General features: G+C 34.9%; 2 protein-coding genes across 2 annotated transcripts; one reads left to right on the top strand and one right to left on the bottom strand.

Annotated features, from left to right (window-relative positions):
- Positions 1-3,968, bottom strand: LOC121726545. Its single transcript, XM_042113949.1, has 5 exons — positions 3,825-3,968; positions 3,647-3,743; positions 3,185-3,353; positions 2,746-2,839; positions 1-426 (listed from the first exon to the last, which is right to left on the bottom strand). Exons 2-5 carry the CDS (start codon positions 3,709-3,711, stop codon positions 92-94), a joined length of 663 nt encoding a protein of 220 aa, XP_041969883.1. The 5' UTR covers positions 3,712-3,743; positions 3,825-3,968; the 3' UTR covers positions 1-91.
- A 230-nt stretch (positions 3,969-4,198) lies between these two features.
- On the top strand, positions 4,199-22,261 carry LOC121726538 (WD repeat domain phosphoinositide-interacting protein 4-like). Its single transcript, XM_042113941.1, has 8 exons — positions 4,199-4,393; positions 6,978-7,052; positions 8,212-8,389; positions 11,517-11,691; positions 18,773-18,984; positions 19,412-19,569; positions 20,316-20,401; positions 22,005-22,261. Exons 1-8 carry the CDS (start codon positions 4,339-4,341, stop codon positions 22,032-22,034), a joined length of 969 nt encoding a protein of 322 aa, XP_041969875.1. The 5' UTR covers positions 4,199-4,338; the 3' UTR covers positions 22,035-22,261.
- The last annotated feature ends 741 nt before the right edge of the window (positions 22,262-23,002 follow it).

Here is a 23,002-nt window from a genome sequence, read left to right as displayed (position 1 = left end):
GTGGATTAAACGATTACTTGAATAAGTTCACACCTAGACGATTAGCCAAATATTTATATGTTACGAAAAATTATCTTTTGTGCTGCAAAGCTTATAGGCACACATCCGCTCTTCGACGAGTCGACGGCAAAGGTTCCTTATACCTCTGCATGGATCTCCAGGAGGATTTTGCAGACGAGCTGTAGGTATCCATGTATTCTGTCCTACCGGGATAGTCGGAGAACCAGACCTCTGCTGCTTTAGGTGCTACGCCCGTATGCACCGTCCTAGGCGGTTGGATTGTGGGACGAACGGTAGGGGGTTTGGGTGTGAAGTGTGTGGGATCCTTGTAGCACCGTAGGATACCCAGTCTGTGACTCTCCATCGGAATCGGTGCGTCAGACTGCGAGGCCGCCATTATCTTTCTGTATTCACTCACCGGGAATGCTGTTGGACAATATTTCGTAAAGTTTGAAAATAATTAAACTACTTTAATGTTATAAAGCCTACACATAATACAACATGCATTAGGTATTATATAATATATATTTTTTTCGTTCACTGAGCGTTTTCGGTCTTTAAGCGTAACATAATATTATACAACTAGCTGTTGCCCGCGACTTCGTCCGCGTAGACTTTAGTTTATAGTTGTTCCCGTACATCGATTGAATCGTTTACGCGCAAATCAGAAAAGTATATTGTGTGGGAACCGCACATTTTTCCGGGACAAAAAACAGTCCTTGTCCCAGATTCAAATTAGTATCCCCAATCTTCATTCCAAATTTCCTCAATATAGATTAAATAGTTTAAGCGATAATGATAAAAGTTTATTGTGCGGGAACCGTATATTTTCCTGCATAAAAAGTATCCCTTGTCATTTCCCGAGACTAAAAGTATTGCCATACCAAATTTCATCAAAATAGATTGAATAGTTTAGGCGAATATACCTAATCTTAAAAGTTTATTGTGCGGGAACCGTACATTTTCCGGGACAAAATTAGTATTCCTTGTCCTTTCCCGAGGCTCAAAGTATCTCGATACCAAATTCCATCAAAATAGATTGAATAGTTTATGCACAAATCATAAAAGTATTTTGTGCAGTAACCGTACATTTTTCCGGGACAAAATGTATCCTATGTTCTTTTTCGGGACTCAAAGTATCTTTATACCAAATTTCAGCAAAATGGGTCCAGCTGTTTAAGCGTGATGTCGTGACCACGCCAAATATACGCGCAGCTTCGCCCGCGTAAATTAGATATTTCTAATATAGTCCACAAAAAAAGCTTATGATCCTTCACGTGATCTACTTCTTATCTGATCCAAATAACAGAAAAAATGCTCCAGTAGTTCGTGAGTGATTTTTCCCGTTTTTTACATATTTTCCTCTATTTCTTGGCTTCTATTAGTCTTAGCGTTACAAAATATAGCCTATAGCCTTCCTTGATAACTGGGATATCTAACACTGAAATATTTTTTTAAATCGGACCAGTAGTTCCTGAGATTAGCGCGTTCATATAAGCCCTTTCCAATAATTTCCCCCCGTTTTTTCAACATTTTCCTCTATTTCCTCGCTCCCTTTAGTCTTAGCGAGATAAAATATAACCTATAGCCTTCCTCGATAAATGGACTATCTAACACTGAAAGAATTTTTCAAATCGGACCAGTAGTTCCTGAGATTAGCGCGTTCAAACAAACAAACAAACTAACAAACTCTTCCGCTTTATAATATTAGTATAGAAATATAGATATAAGTACCATCGAGGAAATTGATTCCTAGGCAGTTGACAGACCAACGTCATGTGGTCGGATCATGTCAATATTCAATGTTAATTGCGATCTGTCGGCCGGGTTTGACGTTACGCGACCAAACTACGTAGGCCCCCCATCTGCCTATCAACTTCCTCGATAGTACATATCAATGATATTCTATGTTACTAACGTAACTAGATTGGAAGTTTACGGTAGCAACGCGTTGCCACTTCGAAGATGCCTGCAGGCATATCTCACATACATAATGACATAACGAATATATGACTTGACATTGTCTTTTGAACAAAAAAGTGGTTACGCATTTCTGAGAATCTTTTGTAAGACATTGCTACTCTAGTATTTTAGAAACTCATTGGTACATATACGGTATACCGTATAGGTACCTAATAAGCATATAACTAATCTTAACCTAGCATTTTTTTTTAATGATGCGAAGTTATGAATAAAAATGTTTAGCTTGTATCTAGCAGATTCATCAGATTGCTAGAACTTTGCACCACATTTAATATACTTAAGTACCTAAAGGTAACATTTGTGACTAGTCACAATGTTTTGTGACTGGTCTAGTGGTTTTGACTTTAGCTAAACAATAAGGTAAATTACTTGTATTTGTAAGTAATTTACATATCGAGCGATGACAAAGTGTCATGTCACGCTCTGACCAAATTATCGTTGCGGTCAAAGTACTCGTCCTATTTGCAAAGCATTGAATAGAAAACATGATGAATGTGATTCGTTAAAATATGGTCTAACCAACATTTTCCTACCATTTCAAGTAATTTATCATAGGGCAAACTATCCCATCGTTGGCAGTCATCATAAATATCATTAACACCATAGATGTTTTTGTAGAAATTACTAGCAATTCCATAATTAATTACTAATTAGTTATTATAAATTCTGTTATTTGTTGTAACTATGAACTCTTACAGTGCCAGTAAGAGGTGTTTTACCTTATCTTATTTGTGTATTAAGAATTCATACAAACATACTAACATCTCTTTTTATATGTGGCTTGGTACATCGTCATCATCTTCGTGTCCAGGTCATCGCAAGGATGGTCCAAAATGTCGTTTGTCACGTCCACCAGCTGTATTAAAAACGTAAGGAGCTAGAGAACATTGTTATTTGGATTTTTAAAGATTATAATGAATTATTTTCATACATATAATATTGTAGTATTTTAAAATTGTCTATTAGGTACTAGAAAAGTGCGAATAGCATCAATTTCTGTAAGGATGTTATTAGCAATAATACAAACATTCTCTACATAGTTCGTACTTCGTACTTTCGTAGTAATAAAATTAATATTTCATTGCCTGTTAAAAATTAATAGCAACAAAATTGACTATCTTCATATGCTGTACTCAATCAATACTAACACCTACAGGCTGCAGCTACTAATTGTGCGCAATCAAGAAATGATTGAAAGAACCTGCTTCTGAAGATGTTCATAATCTTGGCAGAGCTTCTGCTCTTTCTCTAGCAGCTGCTTGTATTGCTCCACTCGGGGGGAGTAGGAGTGGGAGTCGCAGTGACTGTATGGAGCGACAGGTGGAGGACGTGCCAGCGGCGTGGAATTTGGTTTGGGAGGCTCGCATGGCCTGAAATCAGCATTGGATAAGGCTTAAAGCGTAGCAGTTTGCTGCAGGTAAGTATAGTTATTGGACGTCCAATATACCTAGTAGGTACTAGAATGACATGTTGCGACTTGCGGACTGCGATGCAGTGGTATGGTAGGTATAGTTTCATAAAGAGAGTTATTTTGGCTGGGACGCCACTTACAGGGACGGTACTTACAGTTAGATCAACAGGATGCTCATTGCTCGTAATGAGTAGGTAAGGTAGGCATAGATCGTAGAAAGACAAGGAGTGGAATAAAAATTAGATCACTTACTTTCCTACAACCTGCTTATAAAAAGGAAATTGAAAGTCATTATTGTTTGTTGTAACAAAATCCATCTTAAACTAGCGATGAAGCGATGACTGAACTCCTGAAAGTAAAGTATCAAATAACAGCCTAACTACTATAATTTCGAGTTTCGACATGTTGAGAAAAAAATTTGGTAACGTACTTTTAAAAATTTATAAGTTTTACGTGTCTTAACGTCCCAATTATTATCTTAGCTAAATGGCACCCAAAATAATTTAAAACCGTTTTTAAAACTGAAAATTTTACTTGAAAAATAATTTCTTCAACCAGGGAAGACAAAATGGTTTTGAAGTTTTCCATTTTTTTAATTTTTTACAAAATAAAGTAAGCAATTATGTTTGTCAGCAACTTTCAAACTTAGTCAAATTCCAATTACAATGAATGAAACTATAAATAGGTATGTACTTATTTTATAAAAAAAATCTGGCCAAAGTTTAATCTAGCAGACATGTCGAAGAAGAAGTAGATAATTTCATTGATGGCAACACTTAATGTTTTTCTGTCATCAGTCATCAAAATATCAGCTGTGTTTCACACATTGTTCGCAATGTAACTAAAATATATGCGTATTTAAAAAATTCAATGTGAAAATGTCCTATAAGACAATCGATAAAAAGGCAACTCAATGTTTATGATAAATCTATTGTGCGTAAAACATGGCGCGCCGGAGGAGCAGCGGGATCACGAGCCTGGGGTTTAACCAGGACCAAGGTTTGAATTACTTCCTAGTTCGTCAACCTGCGTTCTTTGTTCTCATTTAACAATATTTCACTGCACCGCAACAACAAATCACATGCTCATAAATAGTACTGTCGAATAAATAAGATCGTGCACTCAGCAAGTTAGAATTCATGTTATTGCGTTTATTATGATCGCCACGCGCGAGTGATAGTTCGATGCTCTACCACGTGTTGTTTGTATTTTTAGTCGATCACCCGCGCAGAATTTTATTTACGCATGTACTATACCAAATTCACTGACCAGCTTGTAAATCTTGCGACCAATATCTCGATATAAGTACGTAAACAAATACATAAACAAAATTGCTAAACTCGCTGTCCATATTGCTACCGTTTTATTTTTTTTATAGCATTCAGCATTGTGTTAACTGTGAGTCATATTTTAAAACCAGTTCGGTTGTTCATAACTTTTTACTTACTAAATTTTTGTTAGCTTTCATACCAGTTCAGTTGTCTCTGAACTTAAAATTACTTCAAAATAGTTTTGCTTTTATGATTGAAACTCTACTAAACAAACTGTACCTACTAACCTCCCCATACACATATTATATCTTTTTTTAATAAAATGACCCACATTGTATACAGATATATAGAAATTATATACAATGTTTTGTCGTTATCTATGAAGCAAAGAACCATCCTAACCAGGGCCTCCGTAAGGGTTACTGGCGCCTGTGTGCAAAAATAGGATTTTGGCACCCATTTAGGCAAATTTTTTGGGTCCTTGGTTTTGGCGCCCCTAAAGATGGCGATTTGGCCCCTAAAAATGGCGATTTGGCGCCCCTAGAGGATGGCGCCCGTGTGCATTGCACATATGGTAGCGGGGGCCCTGTTCCTAACTTAGCAGACAAGAACAAAACAATTTAAAAGTAGCACGTCTCCATACATAGTGTGAATTTTTTTATTAGTTTAATAAACTTCTAGTTCTTTCTACATTAGGATTAAATTTATTAACACTAAAAAGACCGGAATTCTGAACTTCCTAGAAAGACCAAGAGCGGTCAAATGACCCATCGTATGTTTTTACATTTTTTGTGTGTCCTATTATTTTGCTTTTGCATTTTATTGATCATGTCATTATTTATAAATGTAACTAAATTAAATTATAGAACAAATATTCAAGAAAATTATTTAAAAAAGCATTTTATAGACCTGCTACTGATATAATGACATTATAATGACTCCACAAGTTTTATTGGTTTTGTTCCTGTATTTGAGCATAAAACACCGTTTTTTCAGATTTTATATTTTCTCATTTTAGCAATATAATGGTAAAGTTACTCTTATGTACAGTAATTCACGTCTAGAAGCCATGAATATCTTGATTACCCTATTAGAGGACAAAACTATTATTTTTATGTGTCGTATTTTTAGTCACAATATAAAAATCTTTTATCACTAAAGCTAAAAAAATACAAAAAATATGCTTTAGAAATGAAATATACTTAAAATTAGCATAAATATAACAATTTTTATCATATTTTCATAGAACTACAATTCGCAACCTTTGTTTGTGTAGGTAAAACAAAAATTAAATTAACCCAGCATAAACATTTTATTGAAATTCGAACTACTAATAAACCCTGGCTGTGTTAGATCAACTCAGGTTCAACATACTGTGAAAATTGACACAGATTTTTGTAGTAACGTTGATAATTTTCAAAAAACAGGGTTTCATAAGGCAAAAAACTTGAAATACGTTACAATATCAAAACAGGCAAGGTAAAAGTTTATTTGTGCACATACTATATTTGTAAATATATTACCATTATTTTTACATATAAAAATGTGAAAATTTAGACCATTTATGTGAATAAAAATATTTATCCCACTTTTGTCCTATGAGTCATTGACAAGTCGAGTTTTTCATAAATTTTAAATCAAATTTGAAATACAATACACAAACAAAACATAATAATAATAAAAAATTTTAAAGAAAAATAAAACTTGCAAGAAAACCCCACTTTCTTTAGAAATTTTATTCAAGCGGTCAATTGACCGCTGCGGTCTTTCTAGGTAGGTTGTTATTTAAAACTTATAATTATTGAGCAATCATTAATAACACGTTATCACAATTTAAACAATCGAAAATTATTAAATGTCACGAGAGGAAAACGAATTTCATGCAAAGGTAACAAAAATATCGCAAATTAAAAACGAAAATGCGGTCATTTGACCGCTCCGCTCTTTCTAGTGTTAACATAGACAAAATATTTATTGCATTACTATAATTGCAAGCTAGGAATTATGTGGTATTTACTATTAAATATTAATGCTTCAACTGACAGGCGGCCACATGTGGCCGCGATAAAAATAGATAAGCTATAATTTTTATAATTTTGAAATACAATTACTTTGTTTAAATGTACTTGAAAGTTGATCTTTTATTTAACTATTAATTGTTCATTAATTTGTATAAAAGTTCTTCTGTGTTAAAATCAGAATACCAAATAAGTTGTTTTCAGCCATTGTAGAATAATTATTATAAAATATTAACCTAAAGCAACACAATATAGTTTTTATGATTATATTTCAATATAATGATTATATTTCAGGCTGCTTCACTTGCTGCCTAACATCTGGTCTGCGCGTGTACAATGTCGACCCACTTGTCGAGAAGGCGCACTACAGTAAGTTGTATTCTTTGGTTTTAATAACTTCAAAAAGTTCATTGCTGTTCTTGTTTACTAGCTTTATGAAAGTTTCATCATCATCATCATCATATCAGCCTATAGTCATCCACTGCTGGACATAGGCCTCTTATGAAAGTTTACAATGAGTAAATACTTTTATTTCTATTTTTTTTATGATATATTTAGTAATTAAATTAATTTAGTAGAAGTGTTCATCACAAAATAATAGAGTAGTTGAGTGACTTTTCTGTTGATTAATTATTATTTTTAGAACATTGTTTCATAATGTTAAAAAACTTATCGTACATGTGAAAGATTATAACAGTAAGTAGTTATGTTTATGATGATGATTAATCGTAATAATAATATTTTTTTACTTCATTTAAACATAATGCAGGTGGCGATAATGCGTGTTTACATGTGTGAGTGTGACGACTGACGCATACGCAGTAGGTACTAGGTACTTCTGTATATAAATGTGTCGAACTGCGAACATACCTACATTGCTACAATATTATAATCTTTTAAACTATGTATATCAAAGCTACATTATTTTAAGTGAAACGATTGCACTACAGAGTTGTAAACCTTTAGATGTGGCAAATTGCATGATAATACATTTAAACCAATATAATATGTATTGCAATTTATATAGCCTACTTAAAAGCCCCTTAAAATGAACTATTTTCTCTTTCTGTCATTTCCCTCTATTTCACTCTCCTCAGTGCCGGATTTATATTTTTTATAAATGTAGGCTGCCACTTTATTTCCGCCGCCCCATGTACAAAAAACTGCCGCTTCCCTAGGAGGCTGCCGTACCTAGGCCGCGGCCTATACGGCCTGTTTATAAATCTAGGAATGACTCTCCTCGAAATCCTTTAAGTTTTCTTATATTAATCTAGCTGTTTCGTTCTCTCTCACTGCAATTAATCGGCGACAGCCCTAAGGCCTTTCTCTCTCTCTCCTCTATACTTCACCGTGCTGACGTCACCAGGCAAGAAGGAGCTGGGAGAGGTGTCGCTGTGCGAGATGGTGTTACGCACCAACTGGATTCTGGTGGTGCGCGCGCGAGCTGCGTCCTCATGCTGTTCTATCTGCTCGTATCCCTCTCTCTGTCACTCTGTATCTCCCTCTCACTCTGTGCTGACGTCACCAGGCAAGGAGGAGCTGGGCGAGGTGTCGCTGTGCGAGATGGTGTTCCGCACCAATTGGCTGCTAGTGGTGCGCGCGCGGCGGCCCTGCGCCCTCATGCTCTTGGACGACCAGCAACGCGCCTTCAAGGCAGAGGTGCTGTTCAAGTCGCCGATACGAGCGTTGAAGGCGAGAAAGGATAAGTGAGTTATTAGAACATTAAATCCATACTACATTACTAATATTATAAATGCGAAAGTGTGTACTAAATTGTGATCTGTCGGCTGGGCTTGACGTAACGCGACCAAACTACGTAGGTCCCCCATCTGCCTAGTAATCAACTTCTCTGATAGTACTGGGTAGATGGCACAGGGTTTCGTTAGTAAACAGTAGAAGATCTAATTAAGTTGGCCACCCCTGAATTCTAGTACTTAGATCTATAAGTCCAACACTCGTATCTCGAAGGTCGCGGGGATTAGAAACTATAGAATGGGAGAATACTAAGTTCTTAGTAATCAAATCGCATGTTCAAATGACTAATCATAAAAGGGAAGATCCATGACATATAATATTACTAGATGTCCCGCGCCCGCGTAAATTAGGAATTTTACAGAAACCGTACATTTTCCCATAAAAATATTTCCCCCGTTTTTCCCACATTTTCCTGAGTTTCTTCGGTCGTATAAGTCTTAGCGTGATAATATAATATAGCATATAGTCTTACTCGATAAATGATCTATCTAACACTGAGATAAGTTTTTAAATCGGACCTGTAGTTCCTGAGATTGACGCGTTCAAGCAAACATACTCTTCAGGTTTATAATATTAGGTAGGTATAGATTTTTTTTAATTATCGCTTGACAAACTTGAGTCTCGATCTAAGACTATGAAATGGTATAATATGGTAGTGATGATGATGATGATGAATGTAATTTGCATAGTAGCATATGCTTTCCGTTCTTAAAACAACGCCGAAACTCCCAAACTTGTATCTATAAAGAATCAGGAGTTCTCTCAGCTACTTCCGAACCACGGTATACCAGGTATATCTCGGTGCAAAATCTTACTTGTTGGTAGCATATGCTCAGAAAACTTCTCACGAAACCGAAGTCACCACATGTTTCCCTATAAGTTTTGAGGAGTTCCCTCGATTACTTATGGATCCTTCATCAGATCACCACTTTTGTGAATATAATACCAAATTGGGATGATACCCTATATACCATAAAAGAAAAATTTTGAAAATCGGTTAACAAACGGCGGAGTAATCGTTGAATATAAGAAAACGAACATAACACCTCCCCCATTTTGAAAGTTGGTTAAAATTGTAGCCTATGTGTTATTCTGATGTATAAGCTATATTATTGTAAAGTTTCATTAAAATCCGTTCAGTAGTTTTTGCGTGAAAGAAGAGTAACAAACATCCACACATCCATACATCCAAACAAACTTTCGCCTTTATAATATTAGTAGGATATGCCAAGGAGTCTTGGTAGATTAAACCCAGTAGAGTTGAGGAAATAAAGGTAGAGAGCTTATTTAGAATAACACCTTTGCAAGATTACTTGTTTTAAGCAAGTCCTGGAGCCTCTATTAAAAATAAAAACGGAGCTACAGCTATAGATCAGTGTTTTTTCTTTCTCGACGACTTTGCGAAGTCCCGGCGGCTGCGGCTTCGGGCCGCGTGCCCGTGCATATATTTTGAGTATAGCTGCTATATAGATGATGTAGATCGTAGACTAGAGTGTAGACAATGTATTGCAGAAATGTTGATTCAAGTTTTCAACCTTAACACACTTTACTAACACTTCCTAATCTATTAATTGTTTGAATCACCGTGGCTTTGTTAACTGTAACACATGTCAATGCGCATATTATGATAAGATAATATTATGTGACCTTGACCTAATAGAGTAATAATATATCTACTTAAATATCTATAACTAGCTGTCCCGTCAAATGTTGTTTTGCTATAAAATGATTTTACCTGTTTTCCTGCTTTTCTCTTGAAGTTTTTTCTGATTTTTTTTTCTATAGACCTCACGGAGCCCGAGACCTTTCCAACGAATGCAAAACCGTGGAAATCGGTTCGTGCGTTCTGGAGTTATAGCGTCAGGAAGGAAAACCCGACTTAAAATATTTAGATATTATGTTTCATCTTATAAAATTACGTGAGAACTCAGTTCTTAGAGTTTATCAAAATAATGTCACTAGTCTGGATCTATTTGTTAGTAATAAAGCAGTCTATGTCGACGGCAGTTGTTATAATATACTCTGAACCAGAAGATGGGGTACATTCTGTCCCTCTGTCCCACAACTGCCACATTAGGCAGTCGTTGCTATTAAGTGTTATTAGTAATAAAGTCACGTTCCTAACCATGACGGTGATATTTCCTAGTATACGTCATTATTTGTTGGTAAAAAATCAATACTGTATTGTGTATCAATTTGTTCTACCAAAAGAGTAAACTTTACTCTATTAGATTTTTAAAATTTTGTTACAGTTTAGATACTTGTATCCATTAAAACTAATTATAATTAAGTTACTAGCATGCAGATGCCGTACAATAATGTACCAAATGTCTTTGTTCTAAATAATAAAATAACATAATATATCACGTAGACATTTTGAATAATCTCAAGGTTTTTCCTGATTAAAACTATTTCGCAACTTAGATTGATCTCAAATTGTGCTAAGACGTATTTTATTTTTCTAAATTAATATTACAAGTTACACTAAAGTTACTCAACACTTTTAAATATACTAGGAAAATGTACTCGTATTGTAAGTTGTAACATATATTTTATAATCACGTTAACGTATATATACCTAATATTATTAAACATAATATACTAGCTGTCCCGGCAAATGTTGTTTTGCCATATAAAGTGTTTCGTATATTATTTTATTGAAGTGACTAAATAAGTACGGCACCATGTCAACGTCCATCGCTATCCCGTCGCACAAACATTGTTCGCTGTCAGTCTCGAGTTGTAATAGTTCACTATTATTAATTCAACAAATGCACTTAGCAATATAAAAAGTAGCCAGTAGCCGATTCTCAGACCTACTGAATATGCATATAAAATTTGGTAAAAATCAGTAAAGCCGTTTAAGAGGAGTACGGTGTGACAGGAGAATTTTATATAATATACCTATATATTATTGTAAATGGTTGATTCCAATTGTATAATTCGTCTATTTTCCAATGAAACATACCTATTTGTTGATCATAATATTTACTTAAACCACATCGTCAAACGTTAATAATGTCAATAGAACAAACGCAAATACGCATTATATTTTAAACAATTATAAATAATTTTCAGGGTGGCTGTAGTATTAGCGTCGTCAGTCCAAGTTTTGTCGCTACCGACGTTAACGCGCGTCGCGTTGCTGCGGACGCCGGCGACCGCGCGGCCGTTATGCGCTATAGCGACCGACCCTAACGCGCTGCAGATACTAGCTGCACCCGCGCATCGAAAGGGCTCGTTGCAGCTACTGGTGAGTTTTTTTTTTTTGGTTCACTAAACAAGATACTTGGAAATACTTTAAATACTTGTCTCCTTTTAATTATTTCCGCAGGGTCACTTTTCACCAACGACACCTAAAATTTAGGTGTCCCTTAAGGCTATATAAGGGGCACCTAACGGAAGTTTTGTTTTTACCGAAGTTTAAGTAACACCTAAACCATTATAATTTAGGGGATGAATTGACAAGCCCGTAAAACTTAGGTGACGTATATTTTGATTAAAACAACCTATTATGCGATTCATCCGCCAAACCATTAGGTGACCCTTATAATTTAGGGGACGAATTGACGACCCCGTAATACTTAGGTGACGTATGTGGCAACGACGACGACGTTAGATGACGGTTGCCTTGACAATGAATCTGTTATCGAATGGCCGTCTGATATTTTACTTGTAAAATAGCGAACTCCCATAAAAATCTTTATATTTATCACAAGCCTTCCTCTTTAATCACTCTATCTATTAAGGGGCTTCATTACGTGAAAATACCATATTGCCCGCAGAGTTTTCCTTTATTGCTCATTCAAATGTAAAGAGAGTACTTAATATAAAATACGTAATGATAGCTAAATTATTGACCTTCATTTCCTTTTTAAAAAATTCTAATTTAGAAGTATAGTTTACGAGAAAAAAAATAAATTTGAACGCAATAATTTTCCTACAAATATTGTTATAATTATGTTGTTTCAAAATATATTGCCAGAAATTTTGGCTTAAATTATGAGTATTTATGTCATTTACAAATGTGTTTTCTTAAATTTTTATTTAATGCAATATTTTATTAGATATGACAACTTATAGCTGTTTTTGAAGAGAGGGGTCGGAGCGGGACGCGGGCGGCAGAGGGAGGTTGTGTCGCTTCGCGTCGCTGCGCCTACGATTTAAATTACGTAAAATCAGGCACGCCATCTGTCATAATTATTCAGAACAATAATGAACTTGTCTTTGCTATAGTAACATGCATACCCACCGAATAGACGGCGGCGTGGGCGTGCCCGATGTCAAGGTCACAAATGCACGCGATTGCGATGCAATTTTTTTTTTAAATATTATATTATTATGTAATGATACGTGCAAAATATTTATATGTACAAATAAATAAAATTGGAGTGAATTTCAATATAACGAACGGACGTTTGTAATATTGAAATTATTCTTTTTACTACATGTATATTTATAATATAATTATTATATGTATAGGTAGGTACATATATTATGATATACATTTATATACAGTGTGTAAGTATAAACACCGTTATCCTTGAAACCATGAATGAGCCCGTCAAAATGAACAACAATAAAACGTCCGTTTGTAATAATAAGTCTTATATTACTGTAAGACAAAAAAGGACGACAATATTTTCTCGATGCACATTTTGCATGCAAAAACCTTGCTGATTGCTACAGTTTAGACGGCATGTACGTCGTAATCTAAGTAGTTTGATATCGTTGGCCGCCAGCGGCCACGAGCGGCCACGAGCGGCTACGGGCGGCCGTATAGTCTAAGCGATAAGTTGAGAATGGCGAAATATAGAGATAAGGGTCATAAAAATACGTGCGATAGCTCATTAGATTCGGGAAGACGTCTAGAAAAATGTATCGGAAGCGTGTATTAGCACACAAAAAATTGCAAAAGTTATAAGCAAATTAGGTTGCCAAAAAAAAGGTATTACGTTTTTTGTTAAAAACTCCGGAACTATTAACATTTAAGAAAATTAAAAAAAAGATTCTTAAAGAGGAGGAGGAAAAATTTCCATAAGAAAACTCCCAACTCCCTCCTAAGCCTCCGCGCGGCATTTTTAGGTAGCGCGCGCGGCTTCAAAACCGAGCACGTCACACTGATTATTTTTTTAAAGGTATTAAATATTGATTTAAAAATTTCAAAAACTTATGGTGTATTACAAACACTTCAAAGAATTTGCTTCCGTTGGAAATTTAACTTCAAGTTAATTTTTCAACAAATTAGACAAATGTTAACTAACGAAATTTTTTCGAACTTCCGTCCTCATTGTACTTTAAATAAAATCTTAAATAATTTTCGTAAAAATTTTTCACTTCGTGGAGCCCTTGATATAAACATACTTAACAAGATCACGCCATAAAAAATAAAAAAAATGTAACACTTTGTTTATAATATTTTTTTAACTTGAACAAAAAACTAGAAATCCAAGTAATACTGTCAAAAAAAATTTGTTTCATTAATAAATGAAACAAATTCTTTTTCTGAATCTCCTAAAAAATACAAAAACAACGATGTTGATGGATATAAAAAAGTTCGGAATTTTTTTTAACAAATTGTTAAGTTAATAAACAATGAAATTGTTGAAAAAAAAATTTTTGTTTTTGTAACCATATTGAGGACGATCAATCATGATCTTTAAGAGGAAAATTTTTAATTTTAAACTAATAATTCAAACAATTGAAATATTAAAAAAACGATTATAAACAATAAAATATTGTTATTAAGAAAAAAAATTGTTTCTAAAAATCATAATATTTTCAAGAGAATAAAGGTAAGAAATTTTTTTTTTAAAAACATCGAAATAGTCCATTGGTTTATAAATTTTTCATTTTTTTTAGTTAATACGTGTCCTTCATTGATATGAAAACAATTACTTACGTGATAATAAATGAAACAAAATTTTTTTGACAATATTACTTGGATTTCTAGTTTTTTCTTCAAGTTAAAAAATTATTATAAACAAAGTATTAATTTTTTTAAACTTTTATGGCGTGATCTTGTTAAGTATGTTTGTAACAAGGGCACCACGAAAAAATTTCGTTAGTTAACATTTGTCTAATTTGTTGAAAAATTAACTTGAAGTTAAATTTCCAACGGGAGCAAATTCTTTGAACTGTTCGGAATACACCATAAGTTTTTGAAATTTTTAAATCAATATTTAATACCTTTAAAAAAATAATCAGTGTGACGTGCTCGGTTTTGAAATTTGAAGCCGCGCGCGCTACTTAAAAATGTCGCGCGGAGGCTTCGGACTAGGGCATCGAAACCCGGACCCTTTTTTCAAAAGCCGGGTTTTCGGGTTTTTTAAACGAAAACCCGGGTACCCGGATTTTTCGGGTTTTTTCGGGTTTTCTTAAAATTCAAAGATTAACGAAGCGAAAATACTTTAAATATGATTTTTAGCGATTGCCAACACCTTTTCAGTAAAATACTATTTAAATACCATAGTGTGCGGTCACATACTTTTAGAAAAGCGACTATTTACCTCTCCTATTATACATATTGGATCTTATCAAAGCTAGGGATTAAGATTTTCGGCCTAAGATTAAGTATTACAACAAGCTTCACCTCCAAATTACATAATTATATTATTAAATGTATTTGTTTTTTATATATAAAAATCTATCAAGAAATTTTGAAGACAGTAAATGGAAGAATAACCTTAAATATTAAACGTATGCCAAAAAATCTTTATTTCATCTTTTACATTTTTATTGCTGATTGTCACGTTATTATCAATTATTTGGTCCTTATTGATGATATACCTGTAATTAAATTTTTGTGCCTAGTTTTTACTTGAAATTGCCTTTTGTCTGCCTTGCTACGGTATGAAGCCGAATATTCTTTGCAATTTAAGGTAACTTTTCTGTTATCCAACAAACTGGAAAATCTTACATTACTGAAAAATCTTACATTACACTACACCTCAAAGCTTTTTGTAGTCATTAGTTCTAGTCACAATAGACAAAATTCATGTCAGATTACCATATAATTGATCAGACCAGACCATAATATTATGGCAAATGCGGAATGTTGCTTTTAATGAATTTGGAAGATTAACCATGGTGGCATGCTGTTACACACAAGAAATTGTCTCTGGCGCTGGTGCTGATAAAAACTCTGCTTGTTATATTTCATCTCGATTCACCGAAATCACGTGTTTTAGTAATTCCGCAGTGAGTATGATATCCACGGCCGGCTAAAGAAAGCCACCATTCGTCCTATTATGTGTTACCAACTTCAGTCTCTCAACCAATAAAAAGCAATCTGCCGCATTTGTCAGATGGCAATACAAAAACATGGGTTCAAAATATACTTGATGGAAACTCCTCGGCATGGTTTTGTCAGTTTCTAGGGGCTGGTTGCTCTCCTGGAACCTTTTTACTAATGGCATTGTCTTCATATTGTCGCTTTTTGTTATGTTGTAAATATAACAAATAATGACAAAAAGCATAACGACAAACAAAAACCTTTAAGTGTTTTTAGTAAGTTAGACGACTGAAAATAATGACTTTAAATTGCAAAGAAAACTGGGTATCATACCGCAGCAGGATACAATAAATATTTTTTTGTAAAAATACTGTATGCAGCCAAAAATCGATCAGTATAAATTATTACTATTAATTTGACAATCAGCAATAAAATATCTCATTCGAATAAAATTTTCAGTTTATGAAAGGAAATAAAGATTTGTTTACTTATTATTGAATTTTTGTGACTGTATATTGTATATACCTGTGATTGCTTTATAAACGATAAAATTCGGAAAAGTGTTTTTAATAATATTTTATTAAATATTAAAAAATAAGCTATCATTGTTCCATACACTGTTTCCAAAAATTCCTGACAGGTTTTTAGATATTCCAAAAATACAAATATCCCAAAGACCTTGTTGATGGGTGTATTTTATCACCAACAAGTTTCAACGTAATTAAACTTTTTAATCGGGACTTAACGCGACTTATTTAAGTAGTAATGCTACTACGAGTACATACTTTTTCTCAGTCCCCTCGTGACCACGGCCGTTGCAACACGGCCGAAACGTCGAGAAAAAGTATGTACTCGTAGTAGCATTACTACTTAAATAAGTCGCGTTAAGTCCCGATTAAAAAGTTTAATTATAATGCAACGCGAAAGTTTAAAATGTTAAGTTTCAACGTTTTGTCACCTAGTGGCTGACTTGCCCATCATCAAAAGTCTACGGTACTTTCAGCAGACTTACTTCTAAGTCTTTAGAACCCTTTGAAGCTGTCCACACTTTATTTTGTAAGCCTGTGATCACATAATAAACAAAACTGTAGTCAATCACTGAATGTTGATTGAAAACTATAAAATAAGTTTAACAAGACTTGGCTTCTATGAAATTTGAAAACTTTTTGCGAAGGATAGATTGAAGAGACTTGGCTTTTTTACATTGAATAGTTTTGGTAGGTTTTTTAAAATATGTATTATTAATTATTATTAATAAATATTTTTATGACAATTAGTCTTTAATGCTCCTAAAACGAAACTTTTTCTTAAAAATATTATATGTTGTTTAATTGTGACCAATATAAATAATTAAACCTATACAATATGTTATAAAATTTGTTATAAATACCATTAAATCAGGTCTGGCCTTTAATAATTATCAAAAAAACGAAAAACCCGAAAAGCTCAAAAACCCCGGGTTCCATTTTTGAAACCCGGGTTTTTTCATGACCCCCAAAACCCGGGTTTTCGGGTTTCGGGAAAACCCGGTCTCGATGCCCTATTTAGGAGTTAGGAGGTTGGGAGTTTTCTTATGGAAATTTCCTCCTCTTTAAGAATCTTTTTTTTAAACTTCTTAAATGTTAATAGTTCCGGAGTTTTTAACAAAAAACGTAATACCTTTTTTTTGGCAACCTAATTTGCTTATAACTTTTGCAATTTTTTGTGTGCTAATACACGCTTCCGATACATTTTTCTAGACGTCTTCCCGAATCTAATGAGCTACGCACGTATTTTTATGACCCTTATCTCTATATTTCGCCATTCTCAATTTATCGCTTAGACTAGTAGACAGAAGATAAAGTTTAAAACCGTATGACACTGAAAGTGCTCGCCTCGCCGCTGCCATTCCGGTGTACAGCGACCCTTAGCGCTGCTAGTATAATAATTTTGATCTCGAGCGTGTACACTGTACAGTTATGTCGAGTAGATTTACCATGGATTATTTACTAATTTATTATTTGGCAAAAAACGTCCACGGAAACTACGTCGACTACTAAAAGCGTGCGTCCCGCGGCACGGCGCGCCGTGTGCCTGCCGTCCGCCGCGTTACTTCTGAATGAAAAATTAAAAAAAAGTCAATAAATAAGCTATCATTCATTACAGGCTACGTATTTTTTGAGTACTTACTCTAGTTACATTTTAATGAGCTAAACATTCTGAAGGGATTTTAAAACAGCAATTTGAATAAATAACATTTTGAAGAAAAAACATTTGTTTTACCCAATTAATAATAAAATATTCCAAATAAATGTTGTAGCAATTAATAAAAACCAAATTTTCATCGCGTAGCGAACCTGAGACTCATAATGTATGTTATATATTCATGCTTCTGACCATTGCGCTACCATGACTCGTTAACCTTGTGTGAAATAAGCAAACTGTCTAAAATAGTTTTCCTCTTTACATTAAAATAGGTATTTTAGACTGCGTTGTGTTGATTGTTGGATTTTGCACTAGATGTCGTTATTGCGAATGGCGCGGGGGTGAGGTACGGAAGTGGGGTGTGGAAACACTCGTTTGCCCAAGGTCATTCGCGTATTGGAGCCCCTTAAAGAAAACCGCAATTAAAGGGAACAAAGGGACATGTGGACAGAAAAAGCGACTTTGTTTTATACTATGTAGTGATATACGTCACCTAAGAGTTACGGGGTTGTCAATTCATCCCCTATATTATTGAAACAAAACTGACGTTAGGTGCCCCTTATATTGGCTTAAGGGACACCTAAATTTTAGGTGTTGTTGGTGAAAACGGGCAAGTATCTTGCAACAGCAATCAAACTATCTGCTGTCGAATGCATTGCTGTCGAAAGCCCACTGCAGGGCAGCATTGTCGATAATCATGCTGTATTTATTTAAGTACTGCAAATAACAGGCATTCAAATTAGTAGCTATACAGACGCTAAACTTTGTTTACTTGTATGTAAATCAAAATGAATCACAATGGCTTATTTCACATTTATGAAATAGTCGTGTGACGTCCAGCTAACCAGCCATAATGTCACACCAGTCTCCACTTGAGGGATCCATCTCTTTCTAATGTATTTTTATCTCGCTTCAGGACGTGTCGAGGGCGGTAAAGGGGGCGGCGTCCAGTTCGCCCGCAGTGCTCTCCTGCCACCAGAGTGATATTGCAGCGGTCTGCGTGTCGCCGAGCGGCGGGAAGCTGGCGACGGCGTCCGCTCGCGGGACTATTGTCCGACTGTGGGATACCGCCACTAAGCATTTGCTGCACGAACTGCGACGCGGGTCAGACTACGCGGATATTTATTGGTAATCTATCTTTTAATTATTAGTTAATATACTATAATACGAGCATATATAGGTCTACCAGAATCTGATGGCAAAAAGTGAGAAAATAAATTGACCCTAGCAATACCGGGGTAATTGGAATAAAACATTTTGATCCCTTTTGTTTCCTTTAGCGGCTTATTTTGTGTGTGATCCATGCAAATATAAAAAAAATATTGCCAATAATCAAGGATATTTTTTGAAAATCTGCTGTCAAAAATTGCCACCAGATTCTGGTAGACCTATAAATCTCACGGGAGAATCTCCGACCGTCCAAGCATTATATCTAGTAGAAAGTTAATTTCTGCACGTTATAACAGTGCATATATTAATATTTTTATTGTCACGACACATAAATATAAAACTTAATGTATTTTCTGTCATTATTTTTTTATAATCGTATTTCCAGTATAAACTTCAACTGGTCGGGCTCCATGTTGTGCTGCGTGTCGGACAAGGGCACGCTGCACGTGTGGAGCGCTCGCACGTACGGGCGGGTGTGCGCCGCGCCCGCCGCGCCGCCCTGCCCCGCGCTGTGTGCGCTCGCTGACGACTGCAACGCTGTCGGTATGTATATAATATGTACCTATAGAAGCTGTTTGCACAAATCATCTACCTTCACACATCAATGTATGTCTGACAAGTCAAACAAGTGTTTCTTTATTAGCGCCCACAATTTGCTATTTTTTATCATAATTCATAGACACACGAAAGGTACAATTAGGAAATTGATTCCTAGGCAGATAGCAGACCTAAGTAATTTGGCCGCGTTACGCCTCTAGTCCACCGACGCTGCGAACTGCGAAACAGCGGCGAACCGATTTACTGTCTCATCCGCCATACGACAATGCGTTATATTGCATCTCGCTCTATTACAGTTTCGCAGCGTCGGTGTACTAGAGGCGTAAATCAAACCCATCCGAGTTCCGACCGATCACAGCTAATGGTGCACTTATACGGGCAACTAAAATTGCTCAACTCCAGTCAATTCTCGTCAACTTTGACGTCACGACTACATCAAGCAATTTGCGGCAACAAGTAGCAATATTGCGCAATACAATATTGAGTGATGTGACCATCGAATATATTTTGAGCGGTATGAAATATATTGCTCCACTAAATGCTTCAGATTTATTGCCGTAATTATTGCCCGTGTAAGCGCTTCTTAACATTGAATTGACATAAGCCGACCCCATGACGTAAGTCCGTCAACTGCCTGTAGGAATCAATTTCGTCGATGGTACATAAATTATTTTCATAAAATACAATCTTTAATATGTTGCCTTAAACAAAATATATTATTTTTATTACAGTAATATGTGAGGACGGAACTTTCCACAAATTCACGTTCTCGGCTGAAGGAAACTGCCACCGTAGTGACTTTGAATACTTCTTGCAGGTACCAAAGTTTGAACATTTTTACGATATCTATAAAGTATAAAGCAATAATGTTTTAATATTGTATTTTCCCCCTTTTTAAAAGCTTTTATTTAACTTGCTCTGTATGTATGTGAGTATGTATGTTCGGGTGAAATCTTGCAACTCAATTTTGAAGTAGATATATTTAACCGATTGAGCTGAAATTTTGCATACACGTTTAGTTTGGATGACAATGCACGATATGGTATGTAACATCACTCTAAATCCAATATGGCCGACCATCCAAGGTGGCGAAATAGTTATTTTCTATACAGTCCTACAATATGGATATTAAATGAAAGGGATTTTTGAGAGTAACTCGAAAACTAATGTAATGTCATTCTACATCCAATATGGCGGCTCATCCAAGAGAGAATAGTTATTCTTAATGCACTACTGCAATATGGATATCAAATAAAAGGGCTCATTGAGAGTAACATGAAAACGAATGTAATGTCACTCTACATCAAATATGGCGGCTCATCCAAGACACGGGAATAGTTATTGTTAATGCACTTCTGAAATATGGGTATCAAATGAAAGGGCTCGTTGAGAGTAACTCGGTAACGAATGTAATGTCGTGTAATGTCGTGTCGTGTCGTGATGTGACGTGATGTGACGTGTCGTGTCGTGACTTGACGTGTCGTGTTGTGTCGTATCGTGTCGTGTTGTGTCGTGTCGTGTCCTGACGTGACGTGTCGTTTCGTGTCGTGCCGTGTCGTGCCGTGTCGTGTCGTGTCATGTCATGTCGTGTCGCGTCATGACGTGTCGTGTCGTGTCGTGTCGCGTCATGTGACATGTCATGTTTAAATGTCAGGTCAAATCCAGCCGGGTTGAATTCGGTCACTTTTGTTAAGTGAAATTTAATTTTTTAGTCACGCAGAAATAAACGGAACTCGCTAAATATAGACACGGTTTTTCACTGATCAAAATCAAGTACGATTTCTTGGACTTAAGTTAATCAGATTTTAACAAATTCTTGAAACAAAACAAACTATAATCAAACAGACTAAGAAATCTAGCCAAACTAAAAAACATAAAATTAATTATAAACAAAAAACTTTTTGAGAAGAAGCTTTTATTTAAGCACTTTAAAATGAAGAAAATAAATTTCTCGTTAAAATGTTTAACTATTAAGTTATAACTTATAACCTCAATATATTATACAATTTGCATGATGATAAAAGCTTGTCGCGAGACTTAATAATCTGTCAGTATTTAATTTGATAAAAATAAAAAAAATATAATTTATCAATTTACTCCTAGTTAAATTGGTACTAGTTTATTCACAAATCACGCGACAAGCTTTTATTATCATGCAAATTGTATAATATATTGAGGTTATAAGTTATAACTTAATAGTTAAACATTTTAACGAGAAATTTATTTTCTTCATTTTAGAGTGCTTAAATAAAAGCTTTTTCTCAAAAAGTTTTTTGTTTCTAATTAATTTTTCCCTTACATGTCTCTTTGCCACTAACATCAGTTTATTTTCTAACATAATAATATGAAAACCAGGTAGTGTGCTATATAAATAAATACATAATATTTTACTTAAACTGATAAAAAAAAATCTTTTTCAGGTGGGAGACGACGACGAATTTTTGCATTGATATTCAACAAAATTGTTGTTTCGGGATAAATTAAGTGTAGCGCATAGGCCTGCTAGATAATATAACGTTGCGCTCTCGGAATCGGGCCGTATGGACCGTCATAATTCATTGCGTCGTATTTAGCTTATTTCATCGTCAATAGCTTTGTCCACACCGTGCCTTTTTTTGTTCATCAATGGCATGCGTTATATTATAGCACAGTCAACATCGCACGTGAGGCATGCCCGCGACGCTATAACACTTTTCTTTCCAACGCGGGTGGATTTTGACGCATTAAATTATTGAATATGCGAAACGAAAGTTGAATAAAAAGATGATGACGAAAATTGAAGATGAATTAATTGCATAGTGTGGACATAGCGAATGATGTTTACGATGCAATGACTGCGCAGATAATGTCAGAAGTTCTAAGAATAGTTCTATATACAAAAAAGATATTTTTGGTACAATTTAATATAATTGTAAATTGAGAAATTGTTGAATAATATAAAGTTATAATCTTGTGTAATAAATCTACGATGTTTTGGGCTTAGCACAGTGCGATAGTTTAAGGTCATATAACTTTAGTGAAGTTTTCAACAAGTTTGTAGCTTTTGTTGTCTATTTTACATTAGTCTATGGCGCACTGTGGCAATTTATACAATAGTCATTTCTTACCATGGTACACAATTTAGTTGACTGAAAAAAAACTAAAAACTTTAAAACGGTTGTGCTGATGAAAAATTTAACATTGATATATAAACCGCGCACAACTTCTAAGACTCCTTGGTGAAACTGGAGGGGCTACCAGTATCGTCTGATTATTATTATTATTGATCTACCATGCCCACTTCCTTTTCTAGCTGTAGTAGATCTTAGAGTTATGCGCAACTTGTTAATGGTAACATTTGACTATTAATACCTCGATTGTGGGAAATCTAGACACAAGTCGGCGGTGACCACTTGGGGCTTGAGGCGTTAACCTTGAG

The sequence above is a fragment of the Aricia agestis genome, chromosome 4 (genome assembly GCF_905147365.1).
Source record: "Aricia agestis chromosome 4, ilAriAges1.1, whole genome shotgun sequence".
In the NCBI taxonomy this organism is placed as follows: domain Eukaryota; kingdom Metazoa; phylum Arthropoda; class Insecta; order Lepidoptera; family Lycaenidae; genus Aricia; species Aricia agestis.
Note: the sequence above shows the minus strand (reverse complement) of the source record. Positions and strands in the feature narration are given on the sequence as shown.